Raw genomic sequence first — 25,581 nt, forward strand, 5'->3', positions numbered from 1 at the left:
CACCTGAATGATAGGTTCACCAATAGAAAAAAAAAGACTTAACTATTCAGTGGTACACAATATTTTGTTATTTGAAAGGTTGGAAATGGCATATTTTATTTTTAAAATATCATAATGATGTTATTTTACCTCTACTACTTCTTCGTACGTATTTTTTATCAGTTTTTTACATACATTTGGCGGTATTTCATCGATAGTACTGCACCATTTCTAATTTCATCGCCAAATTTGATTTTCAATAAATCGATTGTTAAGGTGGCAGGTGGCACATTTTTGTTGGAAGTTGGAACCACTTATCCTTCAGCTTATTCTCAGCAACAGCAGGAAAAATACATTCATCTAACATTCTTCTCTATCATTCTCCATGAAATATGAGTTTCATCACTGAATTAAATTTTTCGATAAGATTTTTCATCATTTTCGAGTTTTTCAGAAGCAAAATCAGAAAATAAACAATGTTTATTGTGATCTAAATGCTCAAGTTCTTGAACCAATTGAATTTTGTAAAGATATAAACCCAATTTTTTTCTGAAAATTTTCTATGATGTTATTTGAGAATTATTTAATTGTTGAGAACGACGTGGAACTGATAAATTTGGATTTTCTCTTCACTTATTGCTGCTATCAAATCAATATCATCTTAATCTTAATAAAGACCTCTGTTTCCTTTTCAATGTCACAACATGTATAGAGAGTTTGTACTTATTTGAAGCAATCGAAATTCATTATTGTCAACTTCGTTATTGATGTAGAATATTTTTTTCGAAATTGGGATATATTCGCATTATAGTCCGAAAATTGACATTTTAAACAAAGATAAATGGATTCAACCACATAGTATAATGATAGATTTTTTGAGTGTTTACAGTTTTCACTTCCCTTTCGTGACCTTTTACCTGTATAATTTCTTTCATTTTCGAGAGTTCAATCTAGGTCAATCTCCGATCGAAAATTGAATATCCCAATGAGAGATTATCGTTAATCCGATGCATTAGATTACGTTGTAATGGTTAACGAACTTGTGTTTATCAATTCAGAAGTGGATAGCCCATAGGATGGGATACTACTAATGATCATTTTACACAAAATTTATATTTCCTTCAAATGCTACAACGCTTTCTCTCCATTCAAGACTATAATTCCAAGATTCATAGAGTAGTGAAACGTAATCGAAATGTATAATAGCGATTTCATTCATAACTTTCAACATGCCACCGATAGAATGAATAAAATATCAGTTGAGTGGAAAACCTTCGTTTCAGAGTTCCGAAACTGGTTCCTGAAGCAGGAATCGGCATAGCTAAGAAGCTACAAAGATGCATCATTTTCCAAATTAGGATTACGGCATTCGTTTTGTCGCAGCATCACTGTCTTCATTCGAATTCGATAATAAGAGATAGAAATTTGTCAAGGCCATTCATAGCACAGAAATCAAAGGAAACCGCATGCGTTATTGAAATAATATCAAAAAATGACAAGGAGATTGTTTTGTTGAGAGGAGGATTTTTTCTTTTTTATTGGAGGACGTTTTTCCTTGATGACTGTACTCAATACAATATCCAATAACGTTATGTGATATCCAATGTTCATAGTTTTACCTTTGTCGAGATTATCAATGAACGATATTATATGCACGTTCCAAAATACGGATGCCATAACCTTGTTAGCTGATGTTTGAGATTTGACACGCATCTTTCTAATGAAAAACACTAACTTGCTTTGTTTGCACAGTGTTTTTTCCATCAAAATATTTTTGAGTTGCGTATATTGATAAAATACTGTTGTGTTTTATCAAAATACGTTTTTATCACTAAGCCTTCAATATATCTATACAGTGTGAACTCTATATGTTCTGAAATTCTGATACACATCTTTTGAAGCTTGCCACTAACGAGAAAAAAGTGGTGTGATTCCATCTATATCACAGGCCTGGTACTTATTGAGTTATGCACAAATAAAGACCAGTTATTATTATTATTATTATTGAATGAGCGTTCAAAAGCAATGCTATTTTGGAATTTTTAAGGAAACATACTTTCTCGACATTAACATATATTGCAGAAAAATATTCAGGAATTTTTTTATTACGTATAGTATCTTTTAAATAGTAAAATGAACTCAAGAACCAGCGCACGTAATAAAGTTGCTGTCCTTTATGTATCCTCCCACTAACGGATATAAATTCGGACATCAGTGATGGAATTTTAATGAAGATCAACACAAAATTCGATACCCTATGGTCGATTTCACCATTTCTATTTCTTCTGGTCACGAAAAGCCATAAGTAACACCATAAAATCGTAATGAATTATTCCGATAACACCTTTGTTTCAAGAGTGCTTCTCTTATCTACGAGTTATGGTCTTTTTGCCATCACTAATGATAATTTATGTCTATGATTCCGACTGGAAACGAGAATTTTAAATAGAAATGTGGTAATATCGAATTATGCATTCATCTTTCGGTATCAGCTATAACTTTTTATTTTCGACGATTAACCGAAAAGTTTGAATTATGGGAGAATTAAGAATGTCTGACACTAGTCGACTTGGCCATCTTTGAATCTATTTTGAATATTTGGATTTTCTTATAACTCCGGTCACGATTTGAGCTTTTTCTCGCTACGAGTACCTATACTGGGTGTCTCCTATACTCACGCGGAGTTCGAGCGATATCTGTCGCTTTATTTGATAACAGAGAGAAAACGGTGCCCAAGAGACTAAAAAATAAAGAATAACTTTACTCCCGCTCTTGAGGGATTGAAGTAGCTTTATTATACAGTGCGCATAAAAATTAACGCACATTCTGAAAACCCCAATTTCAATGAAAGTTAACTCTACATTGACTTTAACACTTATTTTTTATGTTCTCTCGGGAAGGTTTTAAATGAAACAAGACACATCAAATGGAAGAAAAATTCAGGATTTCACCGAATCTCATGTGAAAGAAGAGAAATAAACAATTTTCAAAATACTGGAATGCTGATGAGTGATTTAATACTTGGTATTTCCACCCCTTGCGTTAATTACAGCTCGGCAACGACGGTTCATACTCAAAATGAGTGATCTTAAAATGTTATGATCTAATCCTTCCCAGATTTTTCTGAGTTGGATTCCTAAGTCATTAAGAGTAGCTGGATGATTTTCTGAACTTCTCAGCCTTCTAATGAGGTTGTCCCAAACCTGCTCAATCGGATTGAGATCTGAACTTCTTGCTGGCCATTCCATTCGAGAGACTTCAACCTCTTCAAGGTACTCCTGAACGATGCGCGCACGATGGGGTCTGGCATTATCGTTCATAAAAATGAAATTTTCACCAATGTATGGGGCAAATGGCACTACATGCTCTTCAAGAATGTTCCTTATATACCTATCAGCATTCATAGCTCCATTATCAACGACCACTAGTTCTGTGCGAGCAGTCAAAGATATTCCACCCCATACCATAATCGATCCTCCCCCGAAACCAGTAGTATTCAAAAAATTGCACTGAGCATATCTTTCATGTGGACGTCTGTATACAAGGGAACGTCGATCACAATGGTAGAGGCAGAATCTAGACTCATCTGTGAAGAGAACTCTTTCCCAATCAGCCTCTTCCCAATGGATAGGTATGCTCTCTCGCAAAATCAAAACGCGCCCTTCGATGGGCTGAGGTAAGAGCTGGGCCTCTTGCCGCGACACGAGGCCTTAAATCATATTATCTGAGGCGATTTCTTATTGTCTGAGTGCTAATTTGCACCCCATGAGTTTGCTCAAGCTGATTTTGAAGGAGGCGAGCGGTTGTAAACCGTTGTCTCAACGAAGAAACTCTCAAGTAACGTTCTTGAATGGCAGTTGTTACCCGTGGTCTACCCTGTCCTGGTCTTCGGACATTCATACCTGTCTCCCTGAATCGCTGCAACATTCTGGACACACTTGTATGGGAAACTCCAAACCTTTCTGCAATTCTTGTGTATGTCCACCCTTCTTCTCGCAAAACTTCCGTTTGGGCACATTCCTCTTGGGTCAAATTGCGTGTTTCGCGTTGCATAGCGATCGAGTGTAGAAAATCAAACGAAAGAAAAACTATTGATCACTAGAATTGATCGAGAACAACTGATTTCAGAATGGATCCAATACATTCAAAATCTGATAATCTCATCTTATTTTATTCCTGCTGGGAAAAAACACCTGTATTGAAGAAAAACGTTGAAAGTGGATAACATATGCATGCATAATTCTGATGAAAATAATTATCAGTGAGAACACCTTCAGTTGTAGAATAAATTTGAGATTTCCATAATGTGCGTTAATTTTTTTGTGCAGTGTATAGGTATATGCAAAAAAGCTTTTTCTACAAGCAGTCGCTAGCAATATTAATCGAATTCTAGTTTTTCCTGATGAAGTTAAAAATAAATTCAGGAGAATATGTTGAAGATCACCGTTATTCTTCAAATAGAATACAATCGAAGCACATGGCAAGTGGTGCTCGGAAAGTGGACGGAGCTTTCCTGTTCTCAACAAAAGAAAATATGAGGCATCATTTTAGGCGTGTAAGGAAGTGAAAACTTAACGCTTGAGCTAAATAGATAATTGAACTATTAGAATAAACGGACAGTCGTAAAACGTATATTTACTCGAAATTTCACACCTTGTTATATCGAATGAAGGTAAATATGAGTATCAGAAGAAGTCTCAAGGCGATTTTAACGACTTAATTTCCTAGATTTCATTCAGAATATCACTGTAATGATATATGAATCGAAATATTTGATTGAAGTTCGTCATAAATTATGAAAAAAAAATTAAATTAAGAATTTCTTATTGATTTCTTCTATGACTTCTATGGAATTTCGATTTCATAATATCATTTACTCAAAACTAAAGATTCTGCATGTTATGCACAAAAACCATGAAGCATTCTACTGAATGAATGATTTTAATAGATACTACGACGAAATTATGTGTTACACGTAATGTTAAAAAATTTTGAATGTTTTGTAATTATTGTAATCACAAAATGTAAATGGAATTGACATGGTGTTCTCTGTTTTTGACAATAATTCATACTTACGGAAAAATTCGTATGGACTGTTTAATATGGCGCACCCTGTATATTGTGACTTAGATGAGACTAAATATGTTCCTTCTGACAATTTTCAAGTTATTATATCCATTCAAAGTGTTAGTTCAATTAATTAACGAAGAAACAACAAGCTTTTTTGGGAAATTTTCTGCGCCTTCAATTGTTAATGTTTCTCTCGAATCCATGGGTGGTCTCTAGAACTTCGAATAATATCACTATCGAGCACTGATTATGCTACATCAGTCCGGTATCTACAGTCGAGTTAAAAATCTGGTAGGCTGAATTTTAAACTGACCAGTTCAACCAAGAAACAAACTCATTCCGATAAGGAGTTGAAATTAAAATACTAGAATTGATTTCGTCGTTTTCTCCAATAAGTAATCAAATTGATTAAAATTGTCACATAGAATTTTAATACCTCATAAATGTCACATTGGCAGAAGATTGATTTCGTTTTCTATTCAGATCTTGGTGATGGCTATCTATTTATTTATTTTATCTTAATCGTTTCCTTATTCCATCAACAGTTAAAAAGCATGCAAGACTAAAGTTCTCATTGCCTTCGTTACCATTCTCATTGAAGTATTTTTTTTTTGTCAATTAGTAGGCCAATTGAAAAGTCCCCGGTCTGATACACAGATGGAGGTGCCACTATTAAATCCATATAATTTTAGTTAGTACCAACATTCAAACGATACGTGTGAAAACTACTTGACAGCAGTCCAACCATTCGTTTGTGAGATATTGCGTTATGAGTGTAGCTACTTTTATTATTTGGAAAAAAATAATGCAGTGGACGCCCAAAAGAGGCTGTCACTGACGAAGGAATCAATAAAGTTCACAAAATAATTTTGAATGACCTCAAAATGAAGTTGATCGAGATAGCAGACATTGTAAATATATCATCTGAACGTGTACATCATATCATTCAAGAATATTCGTAGTTGAGAAAGATGTGTGCAAAATAGGTGCCGCGCGAGCTCATAATCGATCAAGAGCAACAAAGTGTCAATGAGTCTGAGCAGTGTTTGAAGCTGTTTAAGTGCAATAATCCTGAATATCTGCGTCGATATATGACAATGGATGAAACATGGCTCCATCATGAACAATGAATCGAATCCAAAGCGAGGAAAAACACAACAGTCAGCTGACAAGGTTATGGCATTAGTATTCGGGGAGGCGCAAGGTATAATATTCATTGATTACCTTCAAATAGGGCCAGACTATCAACATCGATTATTATATAGCGTCATTGGTTCGTTTAAAGGATGATATCGTTGAAAAACGGCCCTATTTGAAAAAAAAAGGTGCTGTTTCATCAAGACAATGTCGACGTATCACAAATCAATGAAAACAATGACAAAATTGCATGAATTGGGCTTCGAATTACTTCTGTATCCACCTCATTCGCCAGATCTGGCCCCCAGCGACTTTTAAGAATGAAGAAGTATTCGCCGAAACTGATGCCTATTTTGAAACGAAAGACAAATCGTACTACAAAAATGGTATCGAAAAGTTGGAAGATCGATATAATCGCTGAAAAATACCCAGAAAATAACTCATTTTCACAAGCTCAGTCTGAACATTATGAGAACAGTGTGGATAATGTTCAATTTCCTATTATGAAATATTCTCACAAAGTTTTTTATTATCGATTGCGTCTCTTTCTTTATAATTATCCTGAAATTCATACTGAATTGAATAATCTTTGTTGCTTCAAAACTAATGAACTGAAATCACCACCAGATCCTCAATCAAATGATAGAGACTTGTGGCATTCATAAATTCACACATTTAGTCATATTCATTTCTTAATTGTAGTAATTTTCTCATATCAAGGCACTTATTCCAATTCTTTATCGTTAACAAGCTGTTTTATTCTGAGTAATTTATAAGCGCAATTATATTCAGATTAAACCATAATTGGAATATGCGTTTTGTGATTGGTCGTCATAATTACAATTACTGCAGAATTATTGGATAATTGTTTGTGTATTGTAGAGCCATAAAGTTTGAAATAAAAGAGCTTGAAATCAGGCTATGGACAGATATATCTGATTTGTTACTTACGATATTACTTCAACATTTCATGATGATGTCATACAAGCTGGTAAATTATTATAAACAACTTCCACCTATCAGTATCTTGGACAGTTTTCAGTTCAATTTAATAGAGTACGGGGTGTCCCAAATTCGAAGCACACTGAAAGCATCTCGGAAATTATAAGACTAAGAAAATCAAGATATCTACGATCTGCTTTATGATATCTGAAGGTATACCTTGAACGATGGAAAATTATATCAGCCAAATGGCCGCCTCGGCTACGGTTGCAGCACCATAACCTTTTCATAAAATTTTCCCAATTCACCCATTCGCGGCTGTATGTCCTCGATAATTTCATGAACTTCATGAATGAAAATGACCGAATGCAGTTTTTCAAAGAAAACACGCTGGAATGCGAAATTATCCGGTCATTATGATGCACGAGTGTAATTCGGGGGAATATTTCCCGAATAAACTGTTACATTACTTGTCAAACTGATTTAGAATGGAATTGCCATAGATTCGAACTGTGTAAGATGTATAGAAACTATGCATCTATGAACAAAACAATTATCGCAGTGCTATTTCGCTTCATACAATGCAATTATCGCTGTAATTTTCGATAATTGTTCTCCATATACATAGAATTTTTGACATGAGGGAAATATTCATAGCAATTGCATCCTTTCGACATCTTCAAATATTTCCCCATCTCTCATCACCTTGCCAACGAATCAAAACAACAAGGACGACAAAATTTGGCTTCACAAAATAGAGTACTATTTTAGAAGGCGAGACATCTCTATGTATTTTATTACTCTAAGAGCTTATGGGACTTTGACACTCGGTGTAAAATCAGTTTAATAGGCGTTATTATGCATAGGAGTGGGAAAGAAACTTAATTTAGTGATCTTGCAATCAAATGGCTTTTTTTATGTAATTTTATTATTATTATTCGACACATGCTAAATTTCTGATAGGACAATGTCGGTCGGTCTGTTAGTAATATCATATAATATACAATTTCGTTTGAATATTCGCGCGTACTACATTCACTCGAGAGGAATTATAATTTGAAATAATCTCAGTTGTAAGGTGGACAATAAGGTAGAAGTCTAGCCACCAATCATTGACGAAGGTGAATTCTTGAACTTGATGCTGTTTTCCTCATTCCAGCGAAATAATTCCTAACATATACCAGCACCAACATTGTTCTCGTTATTGATGGGCAGATCATGATACGCATGTAAAATATATGTTTACAGGAAAGCGGAAAATAATATTTTATGTCGGAATAACGATGCAATCCAGTGTGTTGGATATAAACTGCCTTGAGCTGCTGAGTTGAACGTAGAATATCTACTTGTTTCAGGAATGCCAAGATCACTTCATTAGATTTAAAAACCAGAGAATCAACGTGATAATGAGGAGTTTCATGAATATGGATTGCGTCAACGCGATATGCTTAAACACAAATTTCAGAACGTTATAATACCGTTGGAAAGATTTAATCAAGGGTGGAATTTATAAGCCAGTTGGACATATTGATATTTTTCATACGTTTATCGCATGACCTATGAATTTAGCCGATTTGACTATCAATTTATTTTTTAGCATGATTTGCTTTGGGGATAGTTGAATGTACATTAATTCGATAAAATCTCAATACCACGGACGGACGAAATTGTATGTATAGGGAGTCCAAAATTCGACGCTCACTGAAGGGATCACTAGAACTATAAGACGAAATGAATTCAAAATAAAAAAAAAAACATGGAATCAAAAAACTCAATATCTCAAAATGCCACATGACAAAATTATGTTTTATTGACAAGAAATCAGACCAAATATATACATATACAGGGTGTTTCCAAATTAGACGTGAACCTTGGAGAAAGTGTTAGTATGGCTCATTTGCTGTCGTTTGAGCCATATTTAGTGATAACCAAAAATCAAAGATTGCGAGATATTTGAGTTCTTGTGATTTTCAAAAGATTTCTCACCTCACTTCGTTTTTCGTCAATTTTTCTATGTTGACCAAAATTGATTATAATTTTGGATTATTTTTGTGGTTAGCGAGAAGTACAGACCTAACACCGTTAGAATAGAGGAAGCAGCGAGAAGATTGAAAGTAAATTTTAGGCGGAAAGTAACCATTGGAGAAATAAGGAAGAGGGCACGTGCATGAATGAAGAATAGTGGAGGTCATTTCAAACATAATTTATGAATACATTTTCTACTGAAATTTTGAGTTTATTTGCAAAAAAAAATTCAATTCATTACTTTCCTTTCTTTGCTTCTCTCCTCTCTCAAATCAAAATCTGCTGAAACAAAACTAGTGCCTGCATTCTAACGGAATTTTTTTTAGGAAATGAAAAAAGAATTTGGCAAGTTTTTAAGATAATTTTGTCATATATAAATTGTGGACTTTGAAAGTTGCAGGCAAATTTATATTAAGAATTTATTATTCTTTTCTCCATATACTAACTTTCAATTCATGCTAATTCTTATTCGACATCTAATACATCAAGATTTTGCTTTTTTCATACATATCATATATTTTTCTAATGAAAATAATCCAAAATTCGAATGAAACTTGTTTTTTTTTTAGAAATACAGGAACTCAAATATCTCGGAAACTGTTGATTTTCGGTTATCTATAAGTATGGCTCAATCGACAGCAAATGAGTGATACTAACACCTACTTCAAGGTTCACGTCTAATTTGGAAGCACCCTGTACATAAAATAAAAATTTCAAGCTTCGTCTGGAATTTCGTAATGATAGCTTCGCCAGAATCATAGAAAATTCCAGTAGAATATAGAAAAGAAGTACCTAAAACCCACTGAATAAAAACACTCTATTGTTCATGCCAAATTTCAGGATGATCTAATCATCAGAAACCCTTATCTAGATAAACTAACCGACAACACTCTCCTTTTCGTCCATATACAGTTCTTTGGTCTCCAAGGTCCTGGATTATCGAGCACTTTACTTGATTATTTTTCGAAAATAATTGAAATGCCAGGCAGGCGACCCAGCCGTCGAAATAACAGCCGAACTTAACGAGTACACAAATAGATACGCACATTTTGTTAGAAACATTAAAAATGTATACTCCATTCATTTATTGAAGAAACTGACTCATCTCTGAAATTGGCAAATTTTAATCAAGAACAACGAAAGAATGAATTCCGAGAATTCAAGGAATATCCGGCCTACTCTCGTAAATTTAATGTACAACCTCAGCCAAAAAATTTTCCAAGGTATCTTAGTGCAATCAACTTCAAGCTAGCATATCTATGAGTGGGAGACCTGAAACGGTTTCATACTTTATTGTTCCATAAAGATTTCAGCATGACTAGACCAATAGTTCGAAAAATATGTGACATCGCATCGTCTAGATTCAATCTAAATTTTATTCCACCACACAAAGTAGGAAGAATATTTCATAGAATTGAAATAGTAGATTTCACGTAGAATGCGAAAAAATATTCACCAGAGGCTTCTTCTACACTTCCGTATAATTCATTTACCTACTTAACATGACTGTCATTTCAGTCAGGAATACTAATTTAGGATTGATATGATTGAAATCGACGATATTAAATGCATGTACCCAGGGAATAATAATAATTCTTGTACGTTGTCTAGATTTTTAATGAGTGTCTGGTGCCATGGTCTACACCACGCTTCATCGATAAAACCCCAAGAGTATTCCTCAAGTACAGGTGTATTTTTTTCCAAACGCTTCCGATTCATATACTGCGTTTAAAATCAGTACATAATGTTGACGACTAGAATAATTTGAAGAGGTAGGTACTGACTATTTTTGTAGATTTCAACAAACTTTAACTTGATATAGGATATAAGTATTCCAATATTTAACTGCAAGACGCCCAATTTACTGAACCAGTAAAAATTTTAACAATTGATTGGGTAGACATAACTTACCCTTTTACCTTTGATAGTGTGATTTTAGAATAACATAACACATTACTTAATAAGTCTCAGGTCTCGCCAGTAAAAACACATTTTTTCTTAAAAATTTTATATGGTCCATCAACTAAGGGGAAACAAATATAATGACTAATGACTAATATAATCCTACACATTAAGAATTCTTTTTAACTCAATTAATAATTTAATTGAGATCATTGATTACAACTTCATTATTGAAATTTTAGTTCAAAGGAATCAGTTCTATCTGTATATTAAAAGACGTCCAAACTCACTGATACTGGAGAAGAAATGTTTCAATATAACAAAAATATTGAACTAGCAGAAATCTAGAGTATACCAAAAATTATTTTTCAGAAAGTAGTAAAAATGAGACATGAGAAGTATTGAAGAAATATTGATCTTCTAAAAAACATTTGAATTTAGGGATACAGAGTTCAGTGTACTCTCGACATATTTGATGATTCAATACTTCTTCAAATCAATCAGTCAAATAAAGTAACTTCATGTAAATAAGTTCACTTCTTAAAATCAATAAACTATTCTAATCTGATCGGAACGAGAACAACCTTTGTTTTTATGAGATCTGTTTGTAGTTGCAGCGAATTTGCGATTTTCTCCGTATATCACCACAAGTATCATCTCCTTCCTGACGGTTCCAAATAAATATTGAAAATATCAATTCTAATAAAAGCACTTGAATCTTTCACCGTGGTCGTGAAAAGAATACAAAACCAATGAACGTACTCGAAGCGATGAAAGCTTAATGCACATCGATAAAATATAGATCAACACTCCACACTTTATTCCTGTCTACTCAACACAAGAAGGCCAATGTCAATGCTCCATACAACAGAGCCGATAATATTTTTAATCATCTTCAGAAATTAAAAGTTATTGCAGACATTAGTTTCTGAAGATGACATCATTATCGTCGGAATGAAGTTATGATTCTGTCGATAACATTATAGTTACTTTTTACCTAAAATACCAAAACGAAGTAATTGCACATACTATACATATCTCCGATGAGCAGATTGGTTTTGGTAAACAAAATCCAAATCATAAAAACATTAAACAGTGGTAATTACAAGTATTGAATAAGCCGTAAGATCATGGCATCATGTGTAAAACTCCAAGAAGAAGACCTTAGAGAGTGCACACAATAAAATAATAAGGCTCCTGGTGCAGAAGCAATCAGCATTCTTTTTTTTCCTAAGTTTATTTGAATAAATTTCCAATAAGTTCGTATTTCGAAAAAAAATATAGTCTCAAGAGAGACTAAATAGCGGTAGACTGGACATTTTTTGGGAGAGTTTATGAGCGTCTTTGGATAAAAATGCTGGTATGATGATGATGACAAGAGTAGGTTTGTTAAAGGGGCAGCATTTATCAGATTTTGCCCTACCTCCGTTACTGAAAGTAAAAATCAGAGACAATATAACTTGCGAGAAAGAGAATATTAGATGTTCTCGTCAAAAAGATTTGATGAAAGAACGTCTGTATGCAAAACGTATAGAAGTTGGATCTCCTTAAAGCAGCTGTGGAAGAAAGTGGTTGAAATGGGACAAGAGTTGTAAGGAAGAAATATTGGTCCTCTATAATATTAGGTGTACAGCTTTACTTTCGCCGTTTTGCAATAGATGGCTGTAGCGGTAGTCGAAATAAATGGATCGTAGATGTCATACAATAAGCTAAGGTATTCGTGATCATAACGCCATCAAAATATTAGTCTATTTGTGTCTGCATCATCAGGTTATTCTTGATTGAACATGTCAGCTTACATACCGAATTCGCTTCATTTGCGGGAGGTTTTAATTTTCTGCTTTAATGAAGTAATCTGGTCTCAAATATCTATGATGAGGCCTCTATTAGTGAAACAACGTTCCGAGAGTAGTTTCAACAACGGTGATTCTGACGTCGAAGACCAGCATGGCGGTGGAAAAGAGAAGATTTTGATGCAGAATTGGAGGTATTACTTGATCATGACTCGTGTCAAACGCAACAAAATTGGACAGGATCATTGGGAGGGGAGCAACAAGCCATTTCGAAACGCCTGAAGTCATGGGAATGATCCAGAACTAGGAAATTCGGTGCCGCACGAGTTGAAGTCGACAGTTGTTGAACGGCGTTTGTTTGCTTGAGAACAGCTGCTTGCAAGGCAAAGACGAAAGGGATTTCTGCATCGCATTGTGACTGTAGACGAAAAATTGGTTCATTACGATAATCCCAAGCGCAGAAAATCATGGGGATTTCCCGGCCATGCTTCCACGTCAACGGCCAAACCGAATATTCACGGTTCCAAAGTCATGCTCAGTATTTGGTGGGACCAGCTCGGCGTACTGTATTATGAGTTGTAAAACCGCCTGAAACAATCGACGATCGTTATCGTACGCAATCAATGCGTTTGAGCCAAGCATTGAAAGACAAACGGCCGCAATACAACGAGAAACATGATAAAGTGATTTGACAGCATGACAATACTCGACCCCATGTTGCGAAAGTGTTGAAGACTTACTTGGAAACGTTGAAATGGGAAGTCCCACCCCACCCACCGTAGTCTCCAGACGTTGCTCTTGGACTATCACTTGTTTCGATCAATGGCACACGTCCTGGCTGACCAGCAGCGGTCTTCTGAAGAAGTGAAAAATTGGATCGATCCGTCAAAAGATGAACAGTTTTTTCAACGCAGGATTCGTAGGCTACCCCAAAGATGGAAGAAAGTAGTGGCCAGCGATGGACAATACTTTGAACCATAAATGTTTGACCAATTTTTACAATAAAGCCTCGAATTTCGGAAAAATAGGGCGGAAGCAAAATTGTACGCCTATGTATTATGAGTCCGAATAAAACTGCAAATTTCAACTTCCTCCTAACAGTTAATCAATAATTATTGAAAATATCAAATTCTAATAAAAGCACTTGCATCTTTCGGCACGATCTTGATTCTTGAACGGAATTCAAAAGCAATGAAAGTACTCGAAGCGATGAAAGCTTAATCGATCAACACTCCAGACTTTATTCCTGTCTACTCAGCACAAGAAGGCCAATGTCAATGCTCCAGTCAACAGAGCCAATTATTTTCAATTGCAAATACCACATCCTGGATCTATAGATAACTCCGCAGTCGCTAAAAATACCGCCAACAATAGGTGTTGTATTATGCGAATCGAATCGGAATATGAAAAAGTGCTTTCAGGCGCCACCCGTGCTGAAAAAGGGAGACATAAAAAACATTAAATAAACATCATCACCTTATTAACGAGTTGTCAACAACCAGTACATACTAATGCAGGATTGTGCATGTGCTATTACAATGGGGTATGAATGGAAAGGATAACGAGACATCCTCGCCATCTTCAATTAGGTACCACTGCTGAGCTAACGGAAGAACTGACGTTTAGTAGTCGAGGAAGTACTAATTTGAAAATTCATTACGAATGTTGGCGGTATACTAAGTAGCATTGGAATAAGAAGACCCAGTTATAATTGGGAAATTTGAATAATCTTTGGTACCTACTTATCAGGCCAATTGTAAAGTCCCCGATCTACCATAGTAAAACACATTTTTTGGCAAAATTCGATTTTATTATTCAACATAGTTGCCTTCGAGGGCGATAAAGCGATGTTAGCGATCTACCAACTTTTCGATACCATTTTTGTAGTACGATTTGTCTTTCGCTTCAAAATAGGCCTCACTTTCGGTTATTACTTCTTAATTGGCGCTAAATTTCTTTTCAGCGAGCATTCTTTTGAGGTGTGAGAACAGGAAAAAGTCGCTGGGGGCCAGGTCTGGCGAATACGGTGGATGCAGAAGCAATTCGGAGCCCAATTCATGCAATTTTGCCATTGTTTTCATCGATTTGTGACACGGCGTATTGTCTTGATGAAACAGAAACTTTTTTTTCTCCAAATGGGGCCGTTTTTTAACGATTTCATCCTTCAAACGATCCAATAACGCTATATAATAATCGCTGTTGATGGTCTGGCCCTTTTGGAAGTAATCAATGAATATTATACCTTGCGCATCCCAGAATGCTGATGCCATAACCTTGCCAGTTGACTGTTGTGTTTTTTCTTGCTTTGGATTCGGTTGAGCGTGTGCAGTCCACTCAGCTGACTGTCGATTGGACTCCGGAGTGAAATGATGGAGCCATGTTTCAACCATTTTCACATATCGACTCAAAAATTCAGATTTATTGCACTTAAACAGCTTCAAACACTGCTCAGAATCATTAACACGTTGTTTCTTTTGATCGTTTGTGAGCTCGCGCGGTATCCATTTTGCACACAGCTTTCTCATGTACAAATATTCGTGAATGATATGATGTACACGTTCAGATAATATCTTCACAATGTCTACTATCTCGACCAACTTCACTTTAGGGTCCTTCAAAATTATTTTGTGAACTTTTTTGATTTTTTCGTCGGTGACAGCATCTTTTGGACGTCCACTGCGTTCGCCGTCTTCGGTGCTCATTGCACCACGTTTGAATTTAGCATAGCAATTAATGATGGTTGATTTTTCTGGTGCAGACCCCGGAAACTCTCCATCAAGCCAAGATTTTGCTTCAATTGTATTTTTTGCCTCCAAAAATCAATATTTCATCAACACACGAAATTCTTTTTTTCCATCTTTTTCAAATAATAAAAGAAGCTACACTCACAATGCAATATCTCACGAACTAATGGTCGGACTGCTGTCTAATTTTGACACGTATCGTTTGAAGGTTGGTACTAACTAAAAATCATATGGATTCAATACTAGCACCGCCATCTGTGCATCAGACCGAGGACTTTTCAATTGACTTAATATAGTAGTGATTGTTGACTCAAAATGAAATTCTGAATGGACAAATTCTAATGTATTCTGAAAAAGTGCATAAATCCACTGGACTAGAATATCCATTGACATAATGTCTAAACTTATACTATTAATTGAATTATTTTTCTACACCGATAATAATTTCTAATGATTTCAATATTGAATTGACTGTTGATGTTAATAAGATTTCACAAACCTAGTCCAAGACGGGCATAAATTATATCCAGTTGTTTTTTAAACGGCTAAACACAACATTCATCGTTAACTGAAAATGTTAGACGGCTGTACAAATATTAATTCGAACATAAATTAACTAGACACAAACATTACGTACTGCAATACAAGTAATGAAAGCTTCTGAGTAATTATTCAGTTTTCAGGGCTACTCGAATTAATTTCATTTGCGGAATTGATTCACTAATCAATTTAGAACTAATATAAGATTCATTTTCTGTTTTATGTTCACAATCCTGTATTGTTTTCTACATTTCATCTTCATTTGACAAACAATACATTTATGCTTAAATTTTTGTGAGAATTCAATGGAAAACCGAAAAAATCGAGATATTTGCGTAGATAGGTATGTGACAATGAATGAAACATGAATTCACTCTTCTGAGCCAAAAAGAGCATCAACTGAGTACAAAGCAGTAGGTGAAAGTCGACCAAAATCTCAAATAACAGCTGGCAAGGTTATGGCCTCCGTTTTTTGTGACGTGGATGTTATATTATTCAGTGGCTATCTTGACAAAGGTGAAACCAACAATAGTGAATATGACAAAACGTTATTGTATCGATTAAGTGCAGAAATTAAGAAAAAAACACTGCACTCTTTAGTCAAAGTGAGCGTCAGCTCAGTGGAAAACAGTCTGTGAAAGATCCCTAGAGACTTTTCGAGCTATCCTTCTTCTTGTTTTTCTTCTTTTTAGAGAAAAATGGAGCTATCTGAATAAAACCGTTGAAAGCAGGCATGCAGACATTTCTAGCTGATATATCTTTTGCTAAAGACAAAAACAACGAACTGAAATTCGATAATAACCAATTCTTACAGATCAAACATCTAATTTAAGAAGCACAAGCTGAATTAGAAGTACCTTCTAACCCGTGGAAGATAAATTGGATAATTATAGTGAATTTTCGAATAATACGATGATAGAGCAAATTCTAGTACAAATTAATTTCAAACATTAATCACAAATCGGCGTATATCATCATAAACACTAGCTCCACTCGTAATCACTACTTAACCTCATAATTATTATGGACTCATCTCATTAATTGCCAGTCTTTTTGATTTATCACAGCGCCCACTATACAGAAATTAGTCGACAGTAGGAAATTGATTCATTGTTCTGAAACGATTATTCTTCTCAAGTTTCTTAGGACTATTTTGTATGATTGATTAGATGAAGATCCTCAGCGATGAACTATTAAATATTTGCATTTTTTTGCACTGGTCCTAATAAGCAAATCTTCCAAATCCTCTCAATTTATTTAGTGATGCTAATTGAGCAAATGATTTGTTTCAATTTTCATAAATATTTTCCCAAGAATACCATTAAAAATGGAAAAATCGGAGGGGCAGCCAAAACATGAAATCACCCAACATTGCCTGAGTGACATCACTTGGAAATGTGCACATATATTATATGAAAACAGTTATTTTCAATATTGATTCAACATTTTTTTTTCTGAGTAGATCATTTTTAATATGTGATAGTATTTTAATACATCCATGCTAGCATATTCTATTGTGAAAAAAATTGAATTTGGGGCATGTAACTGAACAGTAACGCAAACTACGTATTACCCATAATTTTTGGGAAAAATTAAAAATTGCTCATAATATAATAACTAAAAATTGTACATAATCTTTAATAATTTATTGAAAAGTTATAATTCAATCACATAAATAATACAGTTCTAGTTCTTCCAAGTACAAGAAAAGTGTTTTTCACATTTAACATTATCATAATATTCAACATTCACACTTCCAAAATAAGATCAGAAAACTTTTCAAATGGCTTTGGCGTTGTAACCTTCTTCTTTCTTGATTGTTTAGGAATATTTTTTGTCTTTTTCAATGGAGTTTGAATCAAAGTCTTTATATCTTTATCAATATCTTTATCCAATTCATTCAAAAGTTGGTTTAATTCCGTGACTCGTTCTGATTCACTCTTTAGTTTGTCCTTCAACTTTTCCTCTTGTACAATATCTCTTCCTAAAGTATTGTTATTACTTAAGGTTATTTTAATTTGTGCGGAATTCACAATATCTTCCTCGTCTTTTTTTACTTCTGTTTCAACGTTCACAATATCCTTGGGAAGTGCCGATACTAGGGAAGAAATCAAAGCTTTGGTAATGTCCTTCATTGTGTTTACAGTAGTGTCAGGAGGAGGAATTACATTAAGTGTCATTTCTATGGTCTCTTTGTCATCACTTGGTACGATTTTAACCACAGAAATCGCCACATCCTTTAAAATGTCTTCCCAATTCGAAGTAGCGTTGGACAAGTTAAGATTTTCTTTGTAGCGCAATACGTCATTTTGGTCATTATAGAATGCTTTTATGGGTATTTCTGTTCTTTCCTCGTTTTCCTCTGGCTTTTCAGTCTCATTTGACGTTTTATTTATGTCTTCATTATATTTCTCACGTTTGTTATCAGAATTTTTCTTGTTTCTTTTTTCAGCTTTTTCTACATTCTCTTTCCATGGTTTTGACGTCGGTATAACTTTCGATTTGTCTTCATCTAAATCATCCCTTTTTAGCCGTTCTTTGTTTTTCATCCTATCTTGTTCTTCATTTTTCGGTGAATTTTCATCCATGTGCCATTTTGTTTTTTCAGGTAATGTTTCTTTTTCCTGAAATTTTTTTTCGGCTTCAGATGGGTTTTCTGAAATCTTATCGTGATTTTTTTTTTGATTTTGTTTGTTCTTCTTTAAATCCTTTTCTAATTCATCATCATCTTTTTCTTCCTCTACATACTTTTCAGATGGGTTTTCTGAAAGCTTATCGTGATTTTCCTTTTGATTTTGTTTTTTCTTCTCTAGTTCCTTTTCTGAATCATGATCATCTTTTTCTTCCTCTACATACTTCTCTAATGAAGGAAAATTGTTTTTGTTAATTGATTTAGTGATTTCATCTATATCTTTACGAATGGATTCCAAGTTTTTTGGAACATTTGTAGATTCCATATTTTTCCACATTGTTTCATTGCTCAGGGGACTCTGTTCTTTTTTGAGAAACTCCTTAATTTCATCAGTTAGACTCTCGTTTCCTGATTTCTTCTGCTGCTCATCTTTGTAATTTTCTATCAGTTTCTTAATTTTTTCTTCAATTTCTTTATTGATATTACTAGTGGTTTCTTGTTCGTTTTCCGTCATCGTCTCATTTTTGGGTCTCAACAAATCCTCTTCAGAGTGTTTGTCTTCATTTACAGATGGTTTTTCCAAAGACGGTAAATTTTCTTCCATGCGAATTTCCTTTTCTAGTTTTCTAGGATTTTCGGTTGGCTCTATTGTAGAGTTCCTATTTCTAGGAGCCACAGATACTCTCATAGTGGTACCTCTCAAAATTGATTTCTTAGGAATGTTATTTATCACAATAGTGTTGACTGAACAAATTTCAGAACTTGATGCATCAAGATCGGCATACTCAGGTATATTCATTTCTAAAGCGAAACTGAAAGGATGATGTTTGCTTTTTCTTATATCGAAAACAACTTCATCTACTTCTTCAGGTAGAAAATCTCCAGTTCTTTGAAGATCTATGCTGAATTTTTTCGATGGCTTCTTACGATCGAGTTGTATTTTTACTCGTAATAAGTGAAGTTCATTTTGTATTATCTTCTGAGTTTTTATGATGATATTTGTGTAAGGAACCAGTTTCAGGAGACCATCTTTTATCGTGTTTATTGCTTCTTCTACGGTGAAAAGTGTTTCATTATCTGGTAATTGAATTGATAATGTGAAATTTGTTGATGAGAGGATTGAGCTGGTATCATTTTCGTATTTCTCAACAAGCTCTTTAAGTGCATCATATATTGCTTCCGTGTTATTTGTATCTGGGTTAGTAAGATCTAGTAATTTAGATGAAATATCTTTTTCTTCTTTGGATTGGTCCTTACTTAGTTCTTCCACTTCTTTCAGCTCTTCGTCAGGTAATACAGTTGTTCTGAGTAATATTTCATCTAATCTTATATCTTCTGGAAGAGATTTACTCAATATATCAATAATGGAACAAATTTCATTTCCCAAAATTCCGCGACCTATATCATTCACTTGTTTTAGTTTCAAATCGAAGCTCATGGTACTATTATCCGTTAGATTCGACCATAAAGGTCTAAGAATATCTTCCAGTTCTTGAGGACTAATTTCTTCTAATTTCGATAAATCTACTGGAAAAACTTCTTCGTTCTCTTTTGATCGTTCCAAATCTTCAGTTAATGATCTTAGTTCTATATTGAGTTTCAAGAATTTCAATTCTTCAGATATGACAGTTTGAGCCTGTATTAGAATTTGTGAGTATGGAAACAGTAGCTCCACCTCCTTTCTAATGATATCCAGGATATTATGTTCTAATAGATAAGAAACATTTTGTGGCATCATCATAGAAATGTTAGACTGGTTTCCTGAGTTTTGCAGCTGACTTGTGATTTTTTCCAATGCAGATTTTATTTCATTTATGACATTGACTTCAGTTGGCATTAGTGCAGATCTCAATTCAGGTTTCATACCAGCTTGCAATGGTTCATCCATCGGGAGCAGTTCCTCAGATTTTGGTATAAGAGTAACATCTAAATCTACACTACCGTAGCGAGTTTTTTTGGGTATTTTGCTGGTAAGTGTCTTCATAATCGAGCATATATCATCACTTACGGAACTTCCTTCATTTGGTAGAGTTATTTTGAATGCAAGTGTTACTGGCTTTTCACTTTTCTCTAATTTTGATAGAATATGTGGTAAGGCATCTTCTAATTCATCTTTGAAACTCGAATCACTTTTGGTGAGATCTATCGGAATTTTATCTTCATCAACCTTTGTTTCCTGGGATTTTAATATTTTCTCCAATAGATCCAAATCCTTGGAAATTATATTCTGAGCTCGCACAAGAATATCAGAATAAGGAACAAGATTTTGTAGATTAGCTTTCATTTTATCGAGTGAAGCTTCGACTGATTTATTAGCTGATATTACTGTGACGTTAAGTTTATGATCCAAAGCTTCCAGAATTTCTTTTGGTGTATATTTCGGTGTGAGGATTAATGTGAAGTTGAGTTTCGACGTAGTTTGTCCTTCAATATTTTGTAGAGATATTTTAGAATCTGGATAAATTTTGCGAATACCTTCTTCCAACGATTTTTTCAAACGATCTTCTTCGTTTTTGGTGAATTGTTCAGTGGATGACACATTCAGCAGAATAATTGTTTTCTTGATGTCTTTTCCAGTGATATTCTTGCAATGTTGGCCTAAAATATACTCAACAACTTTTGTTGTGTTATCTATTGATTTTGTATCATTGACGGAGATTCTGCCTTCAATAGAAGGTTTTGTTTTGTTATATGGAGAGGATATACAGCGCAAGAGAAGATTGTTGATTGTAGGCTTTTCAATTTTTGGTTCGAGACTAATTTCAAATTCAAGCTTTGAATTCTGACTCTTTTTGTTATAGAACAATTTTGTATCCAACGATATTTTGGAATCGGGATACGTTTGCTGTAAAATTTGTTTCACTGATTCTTTCAAGCTATTTATTTGATCTGAAGTGATGGTTTTAGAAGATAATACGTGGAGTAGTATATCTGTTTTGTTACTGCCGATGTCAGTTGAGTTTTCACATAGTTCTCGTAGAGCGGATTCAACAGTTGCTGTTATATTCTCGTCATTTTTCTCTATGTTTATATTGACTTCTTCGATATTTGGCTTTGTGGATTCTTCCGGAGTTGGACTCCTGCTTGGTGCATGTTTTTTAGGTATGCGAGGAATGACTGGTTTTGGTTTTTGAATTACAAAGAGTGTTAAACGAAGGGTGCTGATTTGTCCACTTTTTTTCTTGAAAATAGTGGACTTGGCTCCTATAACAGCATCAGGAACTACACTGCTTGTTTCCTCCTTCAAAAGATGAGTGAATTTTTTAACGAATGCAGTCGATGAATCTTTTGGAGGTTTAATGTTGAGTACAATTTTTTCCTGCTTTATTGCCTTGTTTTTCAATAGATCTGCTAAAACTTTCAGTAATTCTGATTCAATTTTTTTCTCACTCGCATGACGGAAGTCTAAGTTAACAGTTTTAGAAACTGTAAAGAAGAAGAATATTTTCATGAAATTTATGAAGATGGTGAAGATGATCATTTATTACCTGGTATTTTGAAGATTGCTGAATTCGGTGCGAATGGATTGTTCTTTATTTCCTTTTTATCACCTAAAAAACATCAACTTCATTCAATAAAAGGTTAATTATTCAAATTTTTTAGCTGTGTGAGAACATGATATCCCAAGTTATTATTTCTCCAATTATTCATACTTTAAAGAAATAAAATAGAATAAAAAGTCTATATATTGCATTCGAACGAAACTTGTTTTCTCATATTAAAAAACATTTGGTAAATGACAAACAATTAAATTTGAAAAAAATCTGTAATAATTGTTCAGGTATGAGAGACAAAAATCATTCTACAACAATCTATTCATTTTTCCATGAATACCTATGATGACTCACCAGCTTTATCCAATGAATTAGCTTTTTCTATGACACTAACCAGGAAGATAAATATAACAAATCTAGTTAAAAAAATATCCATCATTCCTATTCAGTAGCTGTTTGTTACATCAATTATTTGGTCTTGTTCTGAAATTGGTTAAAATTTTAATCTGTATATTAAGGTCCTACATAATTGATCTGATATAGGTAGATATGTATTGGCTTATCAGTAGCAATCTATTCATAGCATGTTTTTTAGTAGGTATATTGTGGTTTAATTTATTGTGTATTTTATCATGAACATTTTTCCTAGAAATTCAACCAATTCTTTATCATAAGGAAATCAATAAATTATATTTTTCCACGCAACAATTTGTAGAAGGAAAAATTTGATTATTTCAAGATCAGAATCTTTCTCACTTGAAACCAATGCTATTATAGGAAAATAATTTTATATTTGAATTTTTTCCTCAAATTGAAAAACATGGAAGAGACACATCCGGAAGATATTCGGAAGAAAGTAATGCAAAAAAATTCTCAAAAATGCCAATTTTGTTAGTTTCTACATGACTGGAATCTATGAATAGGTATAACACCAAATATCTTACCTCAACAAACATTATATTCCCAATTTAGCAATCAAATGAATCATTTGGAATCGCTCAAGGGAACATGTTAAATTAAAATCATAATAATCTAATATATGTGTTCTAGTTTTTTTTAATTCAATAATTGCACGATTTTTGGTATTTAAAATCAATTACTTGCATTTCGAATGGAATGTTTATTTCTGTTATGGTACAGAAATCGATTCTATTCATAAAATATAGTTATAGTTTCCTTCGGACAGCGTACGATATGTATTCTATTTATAGATTCCACACATTTTTATGCGAAAATTGTGAAAAACTCATCAGGACACAGAGAAGAAAAATTTTCTCTCAAATTTTCATGATGCATACATAATACTTTTTTTTCTATCATAATGAAATGCTAGTTGAAGATTTAGTTCAGCAATTAATGTTTGAAACTCAAATGCTTTGGACATTTTTTTGATCGATTTAAGACCAATAAATTTATTTCGATATCTATACGAATAGATAGTCTCTGACTATTTTGTAATTCATATCATTCGATCAATTTGTCATTCGAATCGGAATGAATTCTATTCAAATTCCTTTATATTCGCTTGAATCTCATGGCGCAATTTGAAAATTTCTTTTAGTGAGTTACAATTTTATCGATCTACTCACCTCAACTATCAACACTATCAACAGTTAATTTTTTACTGGATAATTTTTTGTGAACTGATGAATTTATTCCATTTCTCATTATCCTACATGCGGTTAGCGGATATATTTTGAGGATTATCCTGCTATCGCTAAAAAGAGATTAGGTGAATTAATTTTTTTTCAGAATTTCCTCTAGAATATTCAGTTAGTACCTACCTAATACTTGGTTGGGTTAAAAAAGTAAATATAATCGACATCTTAATTTTCCAAAACCATGCATACCTTCTTGTTTTCTTTCTTATTCGAAAAGTGCTACTTTCACTAGAGTGAAGATTTACATATTTATTCAGATTGGTAATTTTTGACGCGATAAACATCAGATGAATTGATCTGATCAGCAATAGCATATGCTAATAGACTATTTTCCATATTGACATAAAGTCAAGAGCTTTTGAGACCTCATTTATCTCGTACAATTTTTTCTCACGAAGAGCAAACAAATATTTTCAGAATGGTGTTTATTAAATCAGCTCTAGCATTGCAATGTTTTTTCTATTATGTAATAGATTTTCTTGCCGAGTTCGTATGCTATATTCAAGCCGCAAAGCTTTCATAAATATTCCACCAACAAAAGCCTTTCTCATGTTTTCCAATTTTTCAGCTGACACTCGTATCAAGATATATGTTTCTTCCAAGGAACCTATCCTTTTACGTACTAATTACAAAAGCGGTTCCAATAAAAAGCTATCCGTGTCATTCAAACATGAACCAGACAAGTTGCTGACATTTCTTGATTATTTTGCTATCTTCGAGAAAATACTGGTAATGGAAAGATATTGAGAAGGCCCCATCCATTTAATGCTATTCGTGTAGAGATTCATTCAAGTATATCTAGCGGCGCATTTTTCGATGCCACATCTGGTTATTATTCTCGAAGAATTCTGTTGATAGGTCATTATAAATCACACGAAAATTAGAGCGGAACTGAGAAAATGAATCAATTTATAACCATTGCCATCGCATCCAATTAGGCAATATTTACAATTCTTTTGCCTGACAAGAGTTCCTTTCGGAAAAAAAGGAATTTTATTGAAGATTTATGGTTGTTGCCGAATAATTGAAGTGATCGTTTTTTTGCTTTTGATTTCAGATGGATCCGTTTATTTCTCCATAGTCAATTTGGGTAAGTTTGTTCTTTACCAATAATTCAATTTTTTACGACTAAATACCTAAATATCAGAGTTATAGCGTTTTCAATGTGACTTCAGTTAATTAAGCATCTGAATAAAGAGTTCGCAACATCACAAAGCATCATTTCAGCTATAAAAATTATATTTTTTCACTTACTTACATTACATCCTTTAATTATGAAATATCTGAAAGAATATATTAGAAAAACAAAATGTAATCAATATTAGTTGTTCTGATCTTTTTCGCATAGTTTGTTTTCATAGCCATCCAAAAACCAAAATGACCTTTGTCGTGTTGCAAGCTCATTATTCAGATGTTTAACTAGATGAAGTTCATATGCACATCGAAAACGCTGTTACTTGAAGGGGTGAATAAAAGACCCTCATATAAGATTTTTTTTGTACTTAATCGACCTTAATCGAATGTCTTGTTACCATTCACCCAGACACCCTGTAAAAGGTAAGTACCTATTAGGAAAAAATACCATTAGGTATTAATAGTCTCATTTCATCTCATCTCATTTTCATGTCATGAAAACAAAAACCTATCATTGGTTATGACGCT

At 33.8% G+C, this 25,581-nt stretch overlaps 2 protein-coding genes across 3 annotated transcripts in view; one reads left to right on the forward strand and one right to left on the reverse strand.

Moving 5' to 3' along the window:
- LOC123674661 overlaps positions 1 to 25,581 on the forward strand; it is a 143,999-nt gene that overhangs the window by 24,093 nt on the left and 94,325 nt on the right. Inside the window, exon 2 of one of the 2 annotated variants that reach the window (XM_045609613.1) lies at positions 24,977 to 25,009. The exons of the other annotated variant lie outside the window; for it this stretch is intronic. The gene's annotated coding sequence lies outside the window, so the exon portion shown is untranslated. The remainder of the gene's footprint in view (positions 1 to 24,976; positions 25,010 to 25,581) is intronic. 2 annotated transcript variants of the gene reach the window in all.
- Positions 17,764 to 23,946, reverse strand: LOC123674660 (FK506-binding protein 5-like). Its single transcript, XM_045609612.1, has 4 exons — positions 23,848 to 23,946; positions 22,613 to 22,741; positions 22,253 to 22,315; positions 17,764 to 22,190 (listed from the first exon to the last, which is right to left on the reverse strand). Exons 2-4 carry the CDS (start codon positions 22,695 to 22,697, stop codon positions 17,881 to 17,883), a joined length of 4,458 nt encoding a protein of 1,485 aa, XP_045465568.1. The 5' UTR covers positions 22,698 to 22,741; positions 23,848 to 23,946; the 3' UTR covers positions 17,764 to 17,880.

The sequence above is a fragment of the Harmonia axyridis genome, chromosome 3 (assembly GCF_914767665.1).
Source record: "Harmonia axyridis chromosome 3, icHarAxyr1.1, whole genome shotgun sequence".
Lineage (NCBI taxonomy): Eukaryota > Metazoa > Arthropoda > Insecta > Coleoptera > Coccinellidae > Harmonia > Harmonia axyridis.